General features: G+C 36.7%; 1 protein-coding gene across 1 annotated transcript; it reads right to left on the minus strand.

The window, feature by feature from the left end:
* Positions 1–2137: 2137 nt before the first annotated feature.
* On the minus strand, positions 2138–8425 carry LOC110721539 (probable WRKY transcription factor 12). Its single transcript, XM_021900712.1, has 4 exons — positions 7630–8425; positions 7287–7375; positions 6278–6439; positions 2138–2611 (listed from the first exon to the last, which is right to left on the minus strand). The coding sequence occupies exons 1-4, from the start codon at positions 7999–8001 to the stop codon at positions 2446–2448; spliced, it is 789 nt and encodes a 262-aa protein (XP_021756404.1). The 5' UTR covers positions 8002–8425; the 3' UTR covers positions 2138–2445.
* Positions 8426–20624: the final 12199 nt, after the last annotated feature.

The raw sequence follows: 20624 nt of genomic DNA on the forward strand, positions 1-20624 counted from the left end.
TTTTTTTTAATTTTTTTTGGATATGTTCCTTTTGTTGGCTGCTATCAGACATTAGTTGGCTGATATATTTCTTTGGTTAGCTGATATCATTATTTTGTTGGTTGATATGTATATTTTAATTGTTGGCTTATATGTTTCATTGTGTTGGCTGATGTGTTTATTTTGTTGGCTTACCTATTGTTTTTGTTTGCTAATTTCATCCTTTTGTTGGCTGATATGCTTCAGTTGTTGGCTGATATGTTTCGTCTCTTGGCTGGTAAGTACCTTTTGTTGTCTGATATATTCCTCTTGTTGGTTGATATGTATATTTTGTTGGCTGATAGGTTCCTTTTGTTGGCTGATACGTTTTTATTAATGTTTGATATGTCCATAATATTGACTGGTATCAGACATTTATTAGCTGATATGTTAGTTTTTTTGGCTTATATGCGTCATTCTCCTTCTCCCTTTTTTTTTATAGAACGTCATTCTCCTTCTTCTTCTCCTTTATTCCTCACTTACTCTTAATTTCCTCACGCCAAATCCTCACGCCGCCCCTCAGTCCTTCGATCTCCTTCGTTCCTCACTTCCCCCTAATTTCCTCCTCCACAAATCAGTCCGGCCACCCCCCGCCACGTCGTTTTTGCCGCCGTCGTTCAAGCCTACGCCAGGTCGCCGCCACTGAACCCAACAGCCACCGTTCCAGCAGCCACGGCCAGCCGCGCAGCCAGGCGGAGTGCCCAACCACGCAAACCAGCAGCGAACTCCACCGTATCAGCCGCTGCTTCACATCTAGGGTTTCTAATCGCGAATCGGCATTTTCATATCGTCATCGTCGTCAGCAATGGAGTCGTCATCGTCATCATCGTCGTCTTTATCGTCATCTCCTCCGCCACCGCACGAAACATATTGGGTGCGGACCGCACCCAATTGTTTGTGAAAAAGACCGCACCTAATTGTTTGTGAAAAAGACCACACCTAATTGTCCGTGGAAAAAAAAAAAGGAAAAATTGCCCGGAATAATCCCACCTTTGGGGCGTCCGCTAAAAATAATCCCACCTTTGGGTTATTTTTAAATAATCCCACCTTTACCTTCAATCTGCTCCCAATGGTCCCACATGACTGGTTACATGTTAAAAAGGGGTTTTTTTTTAAGTACACGTGTCACCATACAATTTGTCTAAAATTTTAAATTAAAAAAATGAATTTAAAAAAAAAAAGGGGATTCAGCCAGCCACCACCTCCACCAGCCCAGCCGCCGCACTTGGTCATCGAATTGCAGCAAATCGGATCGGAGCTTGTGGCTAAGGAGAGTGACAAAGGCCGAAATTGTGGCGAGGGATTGTGAAGGAGGCCGGAATCGGAACGAAGATGGGGTTTTCGAGGGTGGCGAGATGATTTTATGGACTGGAAAAGGGACAAGGGAAGAGGAGAGGGCCGAAAACGTGGCGGGGGAAGGAGGTTAGGATCGGGACGGGGAAAGGTTTCGAAGGTGTTTGGTGGTTCAAGGGGAGGGATACGGCGGTCGGCACGTTCAAGGGGGGGTACGACGGTCGAAACCTGGGGTTTTCGAGGGTGGAGGTTGCCTAGTTTCGTGAGGGAGGGGGTTTGGTGCTTCAGGGGTGGGGATCTTGGTGACCAGAGCCACGGGGCAGGGGTGTAGGGGCGGTGGGGAAGGTTTGGGCTGGTGGTGGTTTTAAATAATTATTAATTTTATTTATGTTTTTCTTTAAAAAATAATTTAACTTTTTTTTTAAATTTTTTTTTTTTTTGTCAAATCATAGGCTGACACGTGTCAAGTAACTTATTATAACAAGTTACATGACCGATTGGGACCATTTTGAGCGGATCAATATCAAAGGTGAGATTATTTAAAAATAACCCAAAGGTGGGATTATTTTTAACAGAAGCCCCCAAGGTGGGATTATTCCGAACAATTTTTCCAAAAAAAAAAAAAAAAGTCGTATTGCAATAGGTGGGCTATTGCAACAAGTTTCAATAGTCCAAGATGACTTTTTTTCAATGTAGTAAATTGTTGCAAATCTTGCAATACTCAAATATATCTTTGTTGAAGTTGGTTTAACAACAAACAAAAATTAGTAATGAATTTAGTGACGATATTAAGGAATTTTTAAGAGAGAAAATAAAAGGACAAACAATAACCACTTAGTAGTTAGTACGCATCGTCGGAATCACACGTACTTTCATTCAAGGTACTTGTATACATATTGATATTTAATATCACGATTATATGTTATCAAAATTGTACTACACACCTAAAGACTAAAGAAAATCGAATACTATCTTATACATATGCATGCTCTCTACTTTTTCCTTACAAATAATAGGTACGTACTGCTAAATATTTGGCATCATATTATACAATAATATGATACTGTATATGATTATAGACATGATAGAATAAGAATAATACTAATAACATAGGAGTATTATTATTGCAATTAACTAAAAAGAAGAGAAGCATTGATCATGATCGGAAGAGTTGGAGTCATCAAACGGAGAATGATTATGCCTGCCTTCATAAGTTGTTATTACCATTCGACAATCTTCAGATAGCCTTTCCACTCTTTTCTTCACTCTACAATTGCTATGTGTGCATCGGTAATAACTCCTGTAATATCGAATTATAATCAGTAATACGTGACAACAATGAACTAGATCGAGTTCATTACATCAACAATCATGTATTGTGGATGCCTTTCACACGTACATAGAGATATTGGAAACACACATAGAGTTAACGGTCTGTGGTACTAATAAATTCTCTTTACATATTTATCATATATGAATGTTAATGTCCCATTGTCACCAACCAAGATATTGCATCGATCCTCAGCTCGTCTCATCAGTAAGTAATTAAGGTGAGGGTATCACACTACGTTACATAATTTGTTCACCAACTGTTCTCCCATGCCTTTCTTGGTCGGACCAAATCAGCCGATGATTGGTTTAGGAAGAAATATACTATAACTACGTGATCATAACGTATGAGAGGCTATCTATGGCCTTATAGGGTCACCTATCCTAATTAGGGCGGCCTGTCAAAACAATATTCAATTCAAAATCAATGGAAAATCTAAGCGAAGAAAAAAAAAATCGTGTTAAGTTTTCCCCAATTGGTATGTAACATGTCAGTCATACATCTGAGTATACGGATTTCTCTATACAAAGCATATTTTGACAGCAACTAGTTAGATCAATTACGTCGTACTTAGTTTGACTTAAAGAGTATGCATTATGCTCATTGGAATTAAATTTTAACCAGGTCAGATGACATCAATATTAGATTTCTAGATCTATAATTACCTCAATATATATAGACATATTTCTAAAACCTTCTCCACAACTAATACAATCATCGATCAATCTATTATGAATTTATAATATATACGAAACTCTATATTAACTGTGTATATCTTTATTTTATAATTACCATTAATATTACTACGTAATATATATACTCAGGATCCTTTTAGGTTTAATTTGATCACTGTATATCTTGTCTTATACCCCACCATTTTTTTTTTGCCACGTAATCAATAAAGGCGTGTTATTTTAAAATATTTCCAAAGAGTCAAAGACCACTACCATGCAATAGCTACATAATGTGGCAAGAAGAAAAAGAAATATACGGAATAGTAGATAAGACGAGACGCAAATTGAGAGATGTTTTTGGGCAGACCAACATCCCCAAAGACACTATTCCTAAATACATGTGTAACAGCGTTAAGAGTATCCTTTAGAACGTACGAAACCATGATTAACTGAAACTTTTTAAGAAGAAATAACAAGCATATATAGCATCAACTGCGCTGCCAATTGATAGATGTAATGCACTTGTTGAATAAAATCAAAGTAACATAAGATATATTCTAAAATCAACAATATTACAAGTACAAAAAGACGACCTATATAGAGAAATGCTAGCCCACTACCCGGGAGTGACAATACCAATATATGGCCTTCATTCAGTCACACATCTCACATTTAGAGATGTCAAAAACTGATCCAACCAACCCAAAAAAACTCGATTCAGATTTCGACTTGTGTGGACACATGATTCAATTTTGAAATACACCCGACCTATCCCAACCTTACCGAACCCAACCCAGGTACCCGAATTATTGACACCTCTAATCGCACCTCTTGAATCAAGTCTTCTAGTCACACCTATTGAATCAACCCCATTATGAACTTATTAACGGGACATGGACTTTAATGTATAGTGCAACTCTCTTTTTAACCGAAGAATTATATACTACCTCCATTTCATATTTTTTGCAACTTTGGAATATTTTATCTCACAAATAATACCCCAAAGTTGCAAAAAATATGAAACGGAGGTAGTAAGCAATTTTTTTGGTTGACTATATTCAGAGGGGGACCTTCCACCGGGGCCATTTAGGGCCCGGCCCCCGGTAAAATATAGTAACTAATTAGTTAATGAACTTAAATAACCTTATTTTACTTATAAAAATATTAGAAGATAGTGATTAATTTGAACGAGAGGTAAAAGATTTAAATATCGACCCCTCTAATATTTTTGACCAAGATCGCTACTGACTATATAGTTTACAAAAAAAATTCGTTGCCCAAAAGTCTCACAGCAAAACTATATTACAAACTAAAGATTATAATCTTGCATGTATCTTTTACTCTTTTTGAAATCTTGGTATTATATATGCCTAGCTAGCTAATTTTCTCTGTCCCTGAAATCTAATTAATTAAAAACTAAGGCCATGCAAAGTTACGTCACGTTATTCCATGCAGCAATTAACTTAGGAACATTGAATATATTTTTGCACTAAATAACCAAAATTAGGGATCTTTCAGAAGATACTTAATTAAACCGATCAGAAATACAGTGTACTAATTAAATAACGCGTTTATAATTTGAGTGACGAAAAAAGAAAAGAAAAAGTTAGCTAAGTGGTGAAATAACTTGGGATAGATCGAATAGAATATTCATATAGTTGTATAGTGAAGTAATATAGACCTGCTAGTCGCACAATTAGTTAAGATCACAATATTAAGCAACTAATAAGTCGCCTTGCCAGCATCAAAAGCTACCAAATTAGTTATACTAATGATGTTTCTGTTGATTTTACAGCTATTGATCTGATCTAAGTCCATCAGCAGGTAATAACCAACGTAACATTTAACAATTCAATCACCAAATTAAATTCTCCGTCTTCATGTAACAACTAAGGCATGCATATGCAACGCTACCAATACTGAATGCAAAGACCCTAGTATAGTTAGACCAATCTCAAATCCTCCTCATCTCGTCAATAAGGGTATAAAGACAAAATTAATGACTCTAAATTATAAAATGTGACAAATTTTTAACATTTTTAAAAAGACTAATTTTTCAGCGTTAAACATAGTTTTTGAGAGGGGGTATGAATACATATATAGGGGATCTGTGGCATTATATAAAAGCAGTGCACATTCATTTCTCGTATGTGCTTATCCATGTGTTCCACTTTCTTAAAACCACACTATACGTATACCACACATATATTGTGGTCCAAATTTGCCACATTTATGTACTAATTTTTCACTTGTGATGCTCTGAAAATGTGAGCTTGCAACACATTATTTTCTAGGATTTGACACTGGGATTGGAAACGTTACAGATGATTGATTGTGGAAGGATGATGAGAAAATTGGCGTAACCAATTATAACGTACATTTTAAGATCTTGTGTTATTTTATTCCCAAAACTCCGTCCCTTGTTTTTCAATAGTAGTTTCAAAGAAATGCACTACTAATATGGTGCAGCTGTTGTACTTATTCCATTTACTTGTAGTTGTAATAGTTTGACTAACAGAGTAAGTATATAGTTATGGAAATTGAAAAAACTAGTTTTTGTACTCCTTTGTTACTAAAAAGACCTTTCTACTTACATTCTACATATGGTCGAATTTATGCAATACAATGTTAAAGATTACTCATGAAATGTCTTACATTATAAGGATAAGATATTACAATTGACTATGTCATCGAAATATTAACGATGCTATACTATAGACAACCTAATTACTAACTAATGATCCCTTAACATTTGTTAAACACCAATCTAAAAGTATGATTTGCACATTAAACTCATTAAATAATATTGGATGGTTTGATTTGATATTTTTTTGAAGAGTAAAATTGAAGCTAGTATAATGCGCACTTTTCAATTAGCAAACCATCAATCAAAATCTCAACAAATTAACTTAAAATGAAGCAAATTAATTAAGTCAATGAAATTAAGTATGTATTTAACTACCTTGGATGAAGACTATTCTTGACAACTTTCTGACCATATTTGCGCCACTTATAACCATCTTCAAGTACGTCGATGTCACTCCTTGTTTGAAAACAAAACCTTGGCTCCCTTAGCTTCCTCCTTATCTTCATCTTGTTCTTTTCTGAGCTCGAGTTCTTCCACCTATATCATTACAATAATTTTGATAATGTACAAGGTGCAAAAATTGATTAATCGATAACTTATCATCTTTAGAAACAAATCACACAATAACTAATGAAATTATGAAAATGCTTATTGCATTGAAAGTATTAGAAGATATATAACATTATTGACAATAAGCATTAATTAACTAAGCACGAACATTATCTTGTACAACCACATCATTTATCGAGCTACAAATCAAACACTCCCTTTATCAGACTGTCAAATTAATTGTAACATTAGCATAGTATGTATTTTCAACTATTAATGTGACAATTAATTAAACTTGAACTAATGTAGTAGTGAACAACAATATACAACGTGACATGGCACGTGCACGGACATGGTAGTCATGAATCTAGCATTTATTGTAGTTGCACCTTATGCAAAACAAGTTCATGAATGTGTACGCAACGTAAATGACTTGTCTTAGCTCAATTAATAATCGAATTTTAAGTTCAAGTTCAATGCCTAGGGCAGTTTACATTTGAATTAGTGCATATATAATAGTATTTCTTCAAATCGAACCAATAATTATTGTTTTATAGATACACTAGTTAGACTAATTACTACACACATTTCTTTTCTTTGGAGAAATTTTATTTAAAGGATGATAGGTTGCTAAAAGATATATGGAGTAGCAAAACATTTATAGTACAACAAATAACCGAGAAGGATAGTAGACTAAGACTTCATTCTTATCCGTAACCCTTCTCATCCCTCCGTTCTTTTTTTTTCTTCCTTTTTAGATTTTTTTTTTTTTTTTTTTTTGAGACAATAAAATAAAACAGAGGGAGTATAGCTCAGAGATGAAGATGACTAGTACCAAGAATGCTCAGCTCCATCGTTATCGCGGCCATTATTACCATTGGAGTTGTCCCCAGCAAAAGCTTTCGGATCTGATGATCCTTCAACCTGAATAATCACCATGTAAATTATACATTATTGTTAAACAACATCATATATACACTACTATAATTATCATACAAATACAAATATATACTGTACTATACAAATAATAATCATTACTTTAACACTTTGGATTAATAGTGCAATTTTATATAAACTTAAAACATAGGTATATCTCCAGGGTTTCCAATATGAAAAGAACATAATATATATATGCATGTCATAAAATTTAAATACTATATATAGATATTCATATTAACCTGTTGATCAGTAGTATTGTTACTACTATTCCAAGACTGCCTTGTAGTGACATAATTATCAAAATTACCAACAAGCCCCTTAGTAGTGGTGGTGGCCGCGGTGTTGTTGCTGTGTGAATCGGATCCCCGATGATCCGTGATCTGATACGGAGGCGGTGGCGGAGGTGGTGGTGGGTGGTGGTGACTCAAGAAGGTGGTGAGCATAACATGGTTAGAATGATCAGATAATTCCAAGGATTGAGGAAACCCTTGTAAATTAGAAGGATTATTAGTAGTATTATTAGAAGTAGAAGGATTATTTGAATGAATCAAGGACATGTGGAGGTCATAGTTTGGGAAATTTGTGCTACTTCTAGTATGATCTCTTTCCATGATATAATGATAATATTCAAGTGGTGTTATTGTATGATTTTTGCTTTTTTTTTTTAGGAGAGAGAAAGAGGAAGAGATGAGAAATATTGGGGTTTTTTCTTCAAGAAGTAATTATAAAACCCTTGAAAGTAATCATGGAATATTTTAGTACACACACATAATACAAGCACTTTAGTTTGATATATACTATTTCAAAAAAGAGAAAAATAAAAGTCACAAATTAATGTTTCAGCTCTTTTTGCTTTTTTTTTTTACCATGCTACAATTTTTTTTTTTCCTCCTTAAAAAACAATAATTTTTATATGTAACTGTTTTCTGGCCATTTAACAACTCGGAGTATTGCTCGATCAAAACCAAATGATAGCTAGTTTACTAGTTATCATTTCAATACGAGGTATATATAATACAGCTTAATTAGTAAAATTAATTATACTCCGTAGTGATTACCTTATAACATTAGTTATTTACTAAAATAGCGATGTAGTGAAATTAAACACTCGATCTATAATTTGAATATATTATTTGATTGAATTGATGTTCCTCAAACTAAATTAACTTTGACGGAACTTAATTTACATTAGCAAAATTATGGGCTCGCATTTCCTCTGAAAAAGATACTTCTACAAGGTACTCGTACAAGATAGGACTCAAAGTGGAAAAATAATTAAAATGCATGCATGAACATATATATACTCCGTATTAATTATTAGAAGGTCCATATGATCATCATATATACCACCCGAAACAAGTAGTCTTTTGTTATTTTGTAATTAACTTATACTCAGGAATCTTTTTCCCTTCTCCTATCTTATGACTTACTGTACAATATTTCTTCTTACATTATTTGAATTACTGTTGTGAATTAGGTTTCTGCCCCAAAAAATATTCTTCATGCTTTAATTTAATTTGGTAATGATTGTAAACAATAATGGCATTAGCCATGATCTAAGACGAACTAAGCTAGCTAGCACGATCGAGCAGCGGCAGGCCACGGCCCATGGCTAGCTTACCTACGTGTTGCATGGCTCGCTTGACCATGCTAAGTGCATGCCTTTGTGTTGGTATTGCTACAGTTTTTGGCCTTAATTTAGACCTCTTGGAAAAATTAAGAAGCTTATAATTAGGGAGTTTGCGAGTGTTTGTGGTATGGAAGAATGTTTATATTAATCATTTAGCATTTATCATTTAGCATATAATTAGGGGTATGAGAAAAAGTACTTTTCCCAATTACCAAGAAAACATGAAGATCTTCTAGATGAGAGCATAAACAGTGTAAGAATAGATGAATAAAGATGGGATATAATAATGTTTGGACAGTCAAAATGCAATATATTCCTAATTTGTTTTTTTCATTCAGAAAAACCCTATTCAAGGCCTGCTGAAAAGACCCTCCCAACATCCATATCATATCCTTCAAAATGCCAACAAATAGCAATTACCACCCTCAACCTTTTTAGTATATTTAACACTATATTTAGAGATTTAGATAGTGACTTAATTCCAAGTGAACCTATTAGCTAGCTACCAATCTCTTTCCTATTATTTTTCAAGAGAGAATCTAATGATAGCTGCTAAACAAACGACAATGCCATTTTCCTAACAATGTTTATTTACACCTCCTCGATCAAGAGAAACGTAATATGCTACCAATGGAAGTCATTACAGAGAATAAAAAAGTATGTAGATGGTGAGCCTTGAACTTGTAGTATCAGAGTTTCTCACAATCACCACCGAGCTGAGATTATTTGGTTTTAATAATCAATAGTACGTATGTATAGGTTATGCTTCAGATTGAGTTTTTGTTCTCTTAGTTTGAAATAAGGTGTTTTAGTCAACTTTATAAAGTATGATTTGTTTGATTTGAATTTCACTAATAATATAGTTTATTTGGTCAAATCTTATCATCTTATTTAACTAGATTTGATTGACTTTAATTTTACGTTAATGTATAATAAAAAATATGATTGTCAAGTAGGATCTTGTATTGTAAGATTCGTCTTGGTATAATTCTAATTGTAAGGTCAAACAAAGACAATGCACATCTATCAATAGTTAACAGGATGGCAGTTTTAAAATGAATAAAATGAGAAGTTGTCTTGTTATTCAATTCACAAAACAAAAACACATTTTACCAATGATGACTACGTTCCATCAACAATTAGCTGTAAATTAGATACTACACGCAATAGTATGATGCACACTATGTTTTTGAATATGAATAATGAAGAGGTCAATTATATTTTGTGAATGATTCTGAAACATGGAGTATCATATACATAAAAACAACGGTTACGTGGTAAAAATTGTCATAATCCAGGAGAAAACCCTTAGCTTACTTATAACATGAAGAAAACAATTAGCTTACTTATAATGATCAAATTGATTCACAATGCAATTGTCACACTTAATCATACAAGACTGGTGCATACACCTTGCAATATAATTATTCCAGTATCCCACAAATGAAACACATAATGAATTGCTTGACCACTAAATACAAAGCTCAAGTAAATAATCACTTAAACATGAAATTAAAGAGAAACAGAAGTTGACAACTGATAGACTAGGAAACCAATAGAATTGTCATTTTCTTGGTCACGTGTAATTAACCCCATCCTCTTGCATTATTGATCAAAATACTTGTATATACGAGGTAAAAAAATCTGATTTATTTTTATTTTTTTTGTCTAATTATGTAAGAAATTCTAACTCGAAATTCAAATATATAAATTAAATGAATTTTAAAAATAAGAAAAAACATTTATAAATAATTTTCTCATAAAAAATAAATCATAAATCAGGCAATAAAAAAATTAGTATATTGGTTACCATTTTAATAATTACTACCATAGAATTTTCATTCAAAATAACTCAAAATTAAAAATACGGTTGTAAATTACATATGAAGTGATATTTAGAAGAATACATGCGCTAATTTTGTTTTTTTTTTTTTAATACTCTTTTTCATTGAGTATATTATTGTAAATGAAGGATTTTTTAAAAGAATTATGATTTATGAATTATGATGTATATTTACAGAGTATATAAAAAGTGAGTAGCTGGAAACAACAGTGAAAAACACTCGATCTTCTGTCGAGTGATCGAATTTCAATAAAATGAGTAGTATTTGGATTTGAGATATACAACCTAGTAGAGTCCAAAAAAAACAAGTAAGAAAGAAAGACGGACACAAGGCCCTACAAAAAAATTTGTTGATGCTAATGACAACTTAAGTAATGATAATAACAAGGGTAATTTGAGGACAAAAAAAAATAATTGTAAATTGTGACTCTTCTTCTTTTGATTATCGAGTCATATATAGCCCCGTCCTGTCTTGAAAATTAAATAAGTCTAATAAAATACTCTATAAGACTATAAGTCTTGACTTATTTTATTTCACTTTTCATGGCATCCAATTCTCCAAATACACATTTGACCATTAATTTTTTTTCTTTCTTAATTAATATTTATAATCACTATTAAAAATTAAAATTATAAAACACATTATTGAAACAAATCTAACCAGACTAATCATTTCTTATTTTGTACTTCTTATTTAGTAGTGAAAATAATAGTCAAAGTAAAATCGAATAAGTAATATGAGTTGGAATATAATTCTTTCACTATTTAATGGGGCTTGATTTTGACATTAAAATGTTTAAAAGTATGTATATCTTGATTATGCTAATCTCTAAACCATTTGTGTCTGGTATCTCCTTTTTCCAAATAATTAAAGTTTCACTTTGCAGCCTAAACACGGCCTATTAGTCAAATCACACTCCCATGATTAACAATCAGAGAAAGAATTATGCCCGTAATTTGCGTAGCAAAAATCTAAATATAACCTAGCTAGCTTAATGAAGAAACTTAAATATTAGTAACAACCTAACGGCTAACATAACGGTTAACGCCAAAGATTAAAAAATAAAAAGCATTTAGTAGTGCATAGGGAAGAGTAGTTAGGGTCTGAACTTAGTAAAAGGTCAACTAACACATATTTTCCTAAGACAAATATTCAATATTAAGCTTTTTTTTTAAAGAAAAATTAAGCCCTCCTTGGATAAAAGGAATGAGATTTTGTCATAAATAGTTTTAAACTTTCTAGTGATCACTAATTTCACTAAATCAATATGTGAAATTGTTATTCCTCCGACTCTCCGTAAACTTAAATGTTTTGGAAACTCAAAAATTGCATAACTCGAATTTTCAATTATAAAACAATAGCGTTTAGTAATAAAAGTATAAGAATCAAGTAAGAGCTTAATGTGATTCTCATAATCTCACTACCCCAATTCTGTAGTTGGAGGATTAGGGTATTGAGGTAATTGTTAGCTTATGGGTAACAATATTTAGACTCTGTTCTTTTAAGCTTCTGGGCAGAGCAGAACAGATTTCAGCAGAGCAGGGCAAAGCAGAGCAGAGCTTATAAACAAAAACCTACAAAGTCAATCGATTTACAAGAAAGTAGTGGGGACGCGAGATACAATCTGAGCCCCCACCCCTCTAGCTATAGCGAACCCGATCCTGTTGAAGATGTGAGCAGCTGCACGAGCACCAATATCCCGAGTCCTAGCGAACGCCTGAACCCGCTTCAGCAACGCAACAGCATCCCTCTCTAATTCCCCCAAAGAAGAAAAAGAGAAAGGAAGAAAACCATAGCCAATAGCCCTGCAACGCGCCCCATACTTGTCTCGCTTCCGCTGAGCCGCAACTGACACAACACGACCAGGGACAAAGTCAGACAACCCAGATTGCGTCAAAGGGGAAGACCCCGTCAAGTCAACACATACATCAAAGCCTCTATCCAAGGAATAAAGCAACACATATGCTGGTCGAAGAGCTCTGTCGTTCCCTCCAGTCAACCCAACGTTAACCTTCTTTCTTGCAGAAATCCCAGAGCGAAAACAAATATCAACAAGGGTATCACGAACAACGTTGTGCCGATGTTTAATACCCACCAACCCAGCACATGACACGACATGATCCCCATAAATATTCCCATCAAAAACCCTTGAGCAAGCAGAACACGGTGTCAAAACAGAGAACAAGAGAACACCCAAACGGTAGCAAAGAACACAACGGTAAATCTTACCATTCATAGTCTGACCCAAACCTGATATTGGGATCGCTCGCAACCAGACAGAAGTGTGATCCCCCTGCTGGGATTTCCATAAGGCAACCTGACGCGGAAATAAGGAGAAAATGGATTCTACAGATGCAGTGACCTTCGCAAAATATATATCTGCCAATTTCTTCATGAGTTTGGGGGTAGCGATCTCACTAGGGTTACGCATAGATCAGTCTCCACAGTCCTATTAAAAAGACTAAGAGCACCATCGAAGGCTGGTCCTAGATCAACAATACCAGAATTGCGAAGAAGCGAAGCCTGAAGACTAGAAGACTGCAAACGCGACGCAAGGAAAGCATAGTGCCGGACATCACCCTCTGAATAGACACCCAATCCACCAAAAGAAAAAGGTAAGGTGGCAAGTCGCCATTGCCAATCACCATAACCTGGCCCCGAAGTAGTTACAATACGCTCCAAAGAAGCTCGAAAGGCCATATTAAAAGAAATCTGGGCCGCTTCAAAAAGATGAGGAGGACAAGTGCGCATAGAAAAATAGAGTTTTGAAACCCCAGTACATGCGCGAAGTAGTAACAACTCACATTGGGGATCATTAAGCTTAGCAACAGCATCCATTAACACGATGGTCTTTGACACTCTCTACGAAACAAGCTCACCACAGAAAGAGGAATCCGCACTGACAGGACCACCAAGCAACTTAACACCATGAATAGGACGAGCAATATTTGGAGGAAAGACACCGACCAGACGGCTACGTGGGTCCTCCGTGGGCTAGAAAACTTCCGTTTTTTGAACGTTTACATGGAGGCCGAGACGAGGTCTCTCACCAAAATCAACTCCATAACCTTTCCTACTACCAAGGTGTCACCAATAATAGTGCCATCATCCAAATACCAAGCCTGCAAACACTAGTCGAAAAAATCCCTGATTCGGCACACCAACGGATGGAGCACCAAAGCAAAAAGCAAAGGGCCAAGAGGATCATCCTGCTACACTCCCTGACATGACCTTAAGGTATGCTCCCCATAAAACAATCTGGCTGGAGAAGAGTAACAAAATTCAACCCAACGCGAGAGAACTGGACAACGGAGGCGGACCTCACGCAGTAAAGCCGTGCGGTCAACCAAATTAAAGGCATTCTGGAAATCCACCAGCAACATAGCGAGGCCAACATCACCACCACGAGCCTCAACCAACTGATTTATTATTATTATTATTATTATTATTATTATTATTATTATTATTATTATTATTATTATTATTATTATTATTATTATTATTATTATCGCATTTTTATCATTAATTTTTTTTTTTTTTATTATTATTATTATTATTATTATTATTATTATCTCAAAAACAGACAAAGTCATACAACCTACAATAAATTAGTGGGAAGTCAAAATACAATCTGGGCCCCCACTCCTCTAGCTATAGCAAAGCCTACCCTAGTGAAGATATAAGCTGCAGCACGAGCCCTAGTGTCTTGCGTCGTCGAGAACCTCTGAACCCACTTCAGCAACGCAACAGCCTCCTTCTCTAATTCCCCAAGCGAAGAAAAGGAGAAGGGAATGAAACCATATCCAATCAGCCGACAACTAGCTTCATACTTCACCCGCTTCCGATGAGCCGCATCAGCCACAACCCGTCCAAGAACAAAGTCAGATAGCCCTGTATGTGTCAAAGGAGAAGACCCTGTTAAGTCCACACATACATCGCGACCACGATCCCAGGAATAAAGTAACACATCAGCACGTCTGAGGGCCCCGTCATTCCCTCCAAACAACCCTATGTCAACCTCCTTTCTTGCTGAAATCTTAGATCTGTAGCAGATATCAACAAGGGTATCCCAGACAACATTATGCCGATGTTTAATACCCACAATACCAGCACACGACACCGCGTGATCACTGAAAGTATCCCCAGTAAAAACCCGAGAACAAGCAGAGCACAGCGTCGAGATAGAGAACAATGGAACACCCACCTTGTAGCACAACACACATCGGTAGGTCTTTGGGTTCATCGTCTGACCCAACCCAGAAATAGGGATTGCCCGAAGCCAAGCATAGGTGTGATCTCTCTGATGCAATTTTCACAATGCTGATTGCCAAGGAGACAAAGAATAGGCGGATTCTGCAGAAGCGGTAACCTTTGTGAAATATATATCTGTCAATTTCTTCATGGGTTTAGGGGAAGCAACCTCGCTAGGATTACTCATAATGTTAGACTCCACTATTCCATTAAACAGACTCAACGCATCTCCAAAGGCTCGTCCATGACCAACAATGCCAGCATGTCGTAAAAGATGTGTCTGCAACCCAACAGATTGTAACCGAGAAGCAAGAAAAGCATAATGACGAACATCACCTGCAGAATATACCCCAAGCCCTCCAAACGCAAATGGTAAGGTGGCAAGTCTCCATTGCCAATCGCCAAACCCAGGCCCCGAAGCAGTAACAATACGCTCCAAGGAAGATTGAAGAGCCCCGTCGAATGTGCGCTGAGCCGTCTCATAAGTACTTGGAGGACAAGTACGCAATGCCAAAGTAGAGTTTAGAAACTCCGGTACATGCCCTAAGTAACAATAGCTCACACTGAGGATCATCAAGCATAGCAACCTTATCTATAAACGCAATGGTCTTGGTCACCCTCTGCATCACAAGCTCAACACCAAAACCGGAATCGGAACTAACAGGACCACCAAGCAACTTAACACCACGTAAAGGTCGAGCAATATTGGGCGGAAAAACACCCACAAGCTTGCTTCGAGGGTCTTCTGTAGGCCAGAAAACTTCAGTTTTTTCCACATTAAGATGTAACCCAAAACGAGGTCCTTCCTCCATAATCAACTGCAGAACCTTCCCCCACCAACAAAGTGTCACCAATAACAGTGTTGTCATCCAAAAACCACGCATGAAGACATAAGTCAAAAGCATCTCTGATTTTACAAACCAGGGGCTGTAAAACCAAAGCAAAAAGTAGAGGACCAAGGGGATCACCCTGCTGCACTCATTGACACGACCATAAGGATTGGTCCCCATAATACAATATGGCTGGATTAGAATAGCAGAATTCAACCCATCGCGAAATGCCCGAACAACGACGACAAACTTCACGCAACATGACCGTACGATCAACAAGATTGAAGGCATTTTGAAAATCCACCAACAACATAGAAAGACCAACATCAGAACCACGGTCCTCAATCAACCGATTCACAGCATGAAGAATTGCCTCACCACCTGAAGAAACCCCAACGCCAAATTGAAGACCATCAAAATAACTTCCTAAAGACTGGCCAACCATAACAGCACCCACCTTCGAAACCAGACGCCGCCAAATAATACCCACAGCTATAGGACGAATACCACCACTGGGCTTGACAAGTAGGGTAAAAGGAGGACTAGCAATATACTCTCCTAGTTCCATAGGACACTTTCCAGCTAGAAAGAGATTAACCACGCGGAAATAGAGTCAACTAACTCATCTGATATAGCCACAGCAGCACCACTCAAGCAATCCAGAAGGTGCTGAGCACGTAAATCGTCCCTACCACATGATGTGCCACGTGGAAAACTCTTAATCCGATCCAAAACAACAGTAGAAGTAGTAACGAGATGAAGGCCATCAACAGGTATATCAGGCAAGGATAGAGCTGGAGAAGTAGGGTGTTTAGACTGTAAATCCGCGAGAGTGGCGTCATTATAAGGAGCAACGCCTGAAGAAGAAAGAACCCGGACTGCAGCAGTGTAATGGCCGTCACAAATCTTCCTACGACATTGCTTGATATTACGCTCCTCCAAATCAAGGTCCTCATCACCAACCATTGATAAAGTAGGAGAATACTCTACCAAAGTATCCCTCACAAGCTGCAAATTACCACCTGGTGCACTCCAAGAACAAATAGCGCGGGAAATACTCTCTTCTTGATGCTGACGTTTTACCGAAGACCTAGACTCAGAGCTGCTCCGTGGGCGAAAGGTTTTAAGGGTGCAAAGAGGTAACACTAACAAAGAGACCCAACTAGAAATGTCATCAGGCCTAGAGATCACCTTATCAAGGGCACCTTTCAGAACCCGAGAAAACCCCAAACGACCTTGGGAGGTATAGACTTCACAGTACGAAACCCCTTGGAGAACAAACAATGAAGAAGAGCCACATCAAAACCAAAATGTTGATCTTGCACCAAACCACCTATGCGCCCAAGCTGAGCCGAAGAAGAGGGAGCTTATGGCTTGGAGAAACCATGAAGCACAAAACGAACAACACCACCTCCTTCATCCGGGGGTGACACAATCTCACTCGGACTATGACGACACTTAGCCCGATGCGTATGCATTTTGTAGCAAACCTCACATAACCAAATCCACATACGCGAAAAAGTAACTTCAGCCTCAGTATAAACAGCCAAATTAGAAGTAAGAGAATGTCGTGTGATATCCCGCGCACCAATACAAAAATGACGATCACAAAGATGTTTGATAAGAGAACTTCTACTAAGGCCATTGCCACGTCCATCTTGACAACCCCTAAGACCCACAAAGGGGCAATGAAACTTCAAACGGGCAGCCGACATAGCTATACACAGCCACCCCCAAAAACTACAACAGAAACTAGCCGCAAGAAACACCAATAAAAACCAAGACACAACAACTAACAAACCGCCCAAAAGCTAACAAACGAGAAAACCACTACTGCTCCCTGAAAAACACCCAAAATCCTTGAGAAAAACAGCTTCCAACCGCACCAAAAATCATCCAAAACTGCACCAAAAATACACCCAAAATCCTCGAGAAGTGGCTAAAATAAACCACTGCCTCACCACTGCCTGTAACAACCAGAAAATCAACCAAAAATACACCCAAAACGCCTCACCACTGCCTGAAACAACCAGAAAATCATCCAGAAGACTTCCTGGAAAACGGCCAGAAATAGCTTGAAACTGCTTGAAACTAAAACTGCTTGAATCGCGCGCTAAAACAGCTTGAAATTCTCCGGGAAATAGCTGCTCCAAACTAGAATACACAACTTGAAATTTGCCGGGTAATAGCCGGTCGAAACTGGAATACACGGCCTGAAATTCGCTGGGAAATAACTCTCCCAAAACTGACCAGAAACGCTGCCGAACGCCGATGAATTCGCAACCTAAAAACGCCTGAAAACAACCAGCAAAAAGGGTTGATGCCGCCGCACGCCGGTACTATTAGCCGCCGAAATAGCTGCCGTAGAACCTGCCGAATTATTGCCGTTGAACCTTACGGATTATGGACGTGATCGTAGAACCTAATTGCACCCTAATCACCCCATAATCGCCCCTCCCCTTTTTATTATTATTATTTTAATTATTATTATTATTATTATTTTCACATTATTATTATTATTATTATTATTATTATTATGATATCAAAAACAAACAAAGTCATACAACCTACAATAAATTAGTGAGAAGTCGAGATACAATCTAGGCCCCCACTCCTTTAGCTATTGCAAAGCCTACCCTAGTGAAGATATGAGCTGCAGCACGAGCTCCAATGCCTTGCATTGCTGAGAACCTCTGTACCCGTTTCAGCAACGCAATAGCCACCTTCTCTACTTCCCTAAGCGAAGAAAAGGAGAAGGGAATGAAACCTTATCCAATCAGCCGACAACTAGCTTCATACTTCATCCGCTTTCGATGAGCCGCATCAGCCACAACCCGTCTAGGAACAAAGTCAGATAGCCCTGTTTGTGTCAAAGGAGAAGACCTTGTTAAGTCCACACATACATCGCGACCACGATCCCAGGAATAAAGTAACACATCTGCAGGTCTGAGGGCCCGTCATTTCCTCCAGACAACCCTATGTCAACCTCCTTTCATGTCGAAATCTCAGATCTGTAGCAAATATCAACAAGGGTATCCCGGAAAGCATTATGCCGATGTTTAATACCCACAATACCAGCACACGATACCGCGTGATCACCGAAAATATCCTGAGTAAAAACTCGAGAACAAGCAGAGCACGACGCCGAGATAGAGAACAATGAAACACCCATCCGGTAGCACAACACACATCGGTAAGTCTCTGCGTTCATTGTCTGACCCAACCCGAAAATAGGGACCGCCCGAAGCCAAGAGGAGGAGTGATCTCCCTGCTGCGATTTCCACAATGTCGATTGTCGAGGAGACAAAGAAAAGGCGGATTCTGCAGAAGCGGTAACCTTTGTGAAATATATATCTGCCAATTTCTTCATGAGTTTAGGGGCAGCGACCTCACTAGGATTACACATAATGTCAGACTCCACCGTTCTATTGAACAAGCTCAACGCATCCTCAAAGGCTCAACCAAGGCCAACAACGCCAGCATGCCGTAGAAGCCTTGTCTGCAACCCAGCAGACTGTAACCAGGAAGCAAGAAAAGCATAATAACGAACATCACCTGCGGAATAAACACCAAGCCCGCCATACGCAAAAGGCAAGGTGGCAAGCCGCCACTGCCAATCGCCAAACCCAGGCCCTGAAGCAGTAACAATACGCTCCAAGGAAGATCTAAGAGCCCCATAGAATGTGCGCTGAGCTGTCTCAAAAGTACTAGGATGACAAGTACGCAATGTAAAGTAGAGCTTAGAAACTCTGGTACAAGCCCTAAGCAACAACAGCTCGCACTGAGGATTATTATTATTATATTATCATCATCATCATCATCATCATCATCATCATCATCATCATCATCATTATTATTATCATCGCATTATTATTATTATTATTATTATTATTATTATTATTATTATTATTATTATTTGATTTTTTTTAGATTTTTTTACTCTTTTTATAACATTAGAAAATGTGTTAAATAATATAAAATATTAATTATTATCATTAAATATTAGTTATTATTATCAATTAATAATATATATTAATTATTAATATTATTAATTATTATTATTATTAAATATTAATTATTATTATTTATAAATACTAGTTATTATTATTAAATATTAATAATTATTATTATTATTATTAAATATTAATTATTATTAATTATTATTATTATTATTAATTATTATTTTTAAGCAGCACAACGCATGACAGAGTAAAGCAGATTTCAGCAGAGCAGAGTACAACAGCTCAAAAGAACAGGGCCTAGTTACTTTTCAGAATCATTGTGTTTTTTTTATAACTTGAAATTCATTTTTCACTTGCAAGCATCTCAATGACTCGCACTTTGAGGAAGTTAATTATCAAATAATATATACACCTAGTATTCTTAATTCCTTATCCTATTCTATTTGCCGGTGTTTAAATATTTTGATATATTGATCTCTTTATCTACTTTTCTTTTTAAAATGTGTGTTATAAAACTATGTTGCAAGCTAAGTAAAATAAATAAAAAGAGGGTGTATAATGTAGGAACCAATAACTCAATAAAGATTGGTAAAGAGGTGGGGAAAAAAGAAGGTTGAAAGTTTGAAACCTAGGAATGAAGAAAATAAGATTTACAACTAATTTTTCAAATTTCACTCCTCGTGTGAAGTTAAAATCAAATGCAACTATTAAGCAATT

This window comes from Chenopodium quinoa, unplaced genomic scaffold (genome assembly GCF_001683475.1).
Source record: "Chenopodium quinoa cultivar QQ74 unplaced genomic scaffold, ASM168347v1, whole genome shotgun sequence".
Classification (NCBI taxonomy): Eukaryota; Viridiplantae; Streptophyta; class Magnoliopsida; order Caryophyllales; family Amaranthaceae; genus Chenopodium; species Chenopodium quinoa.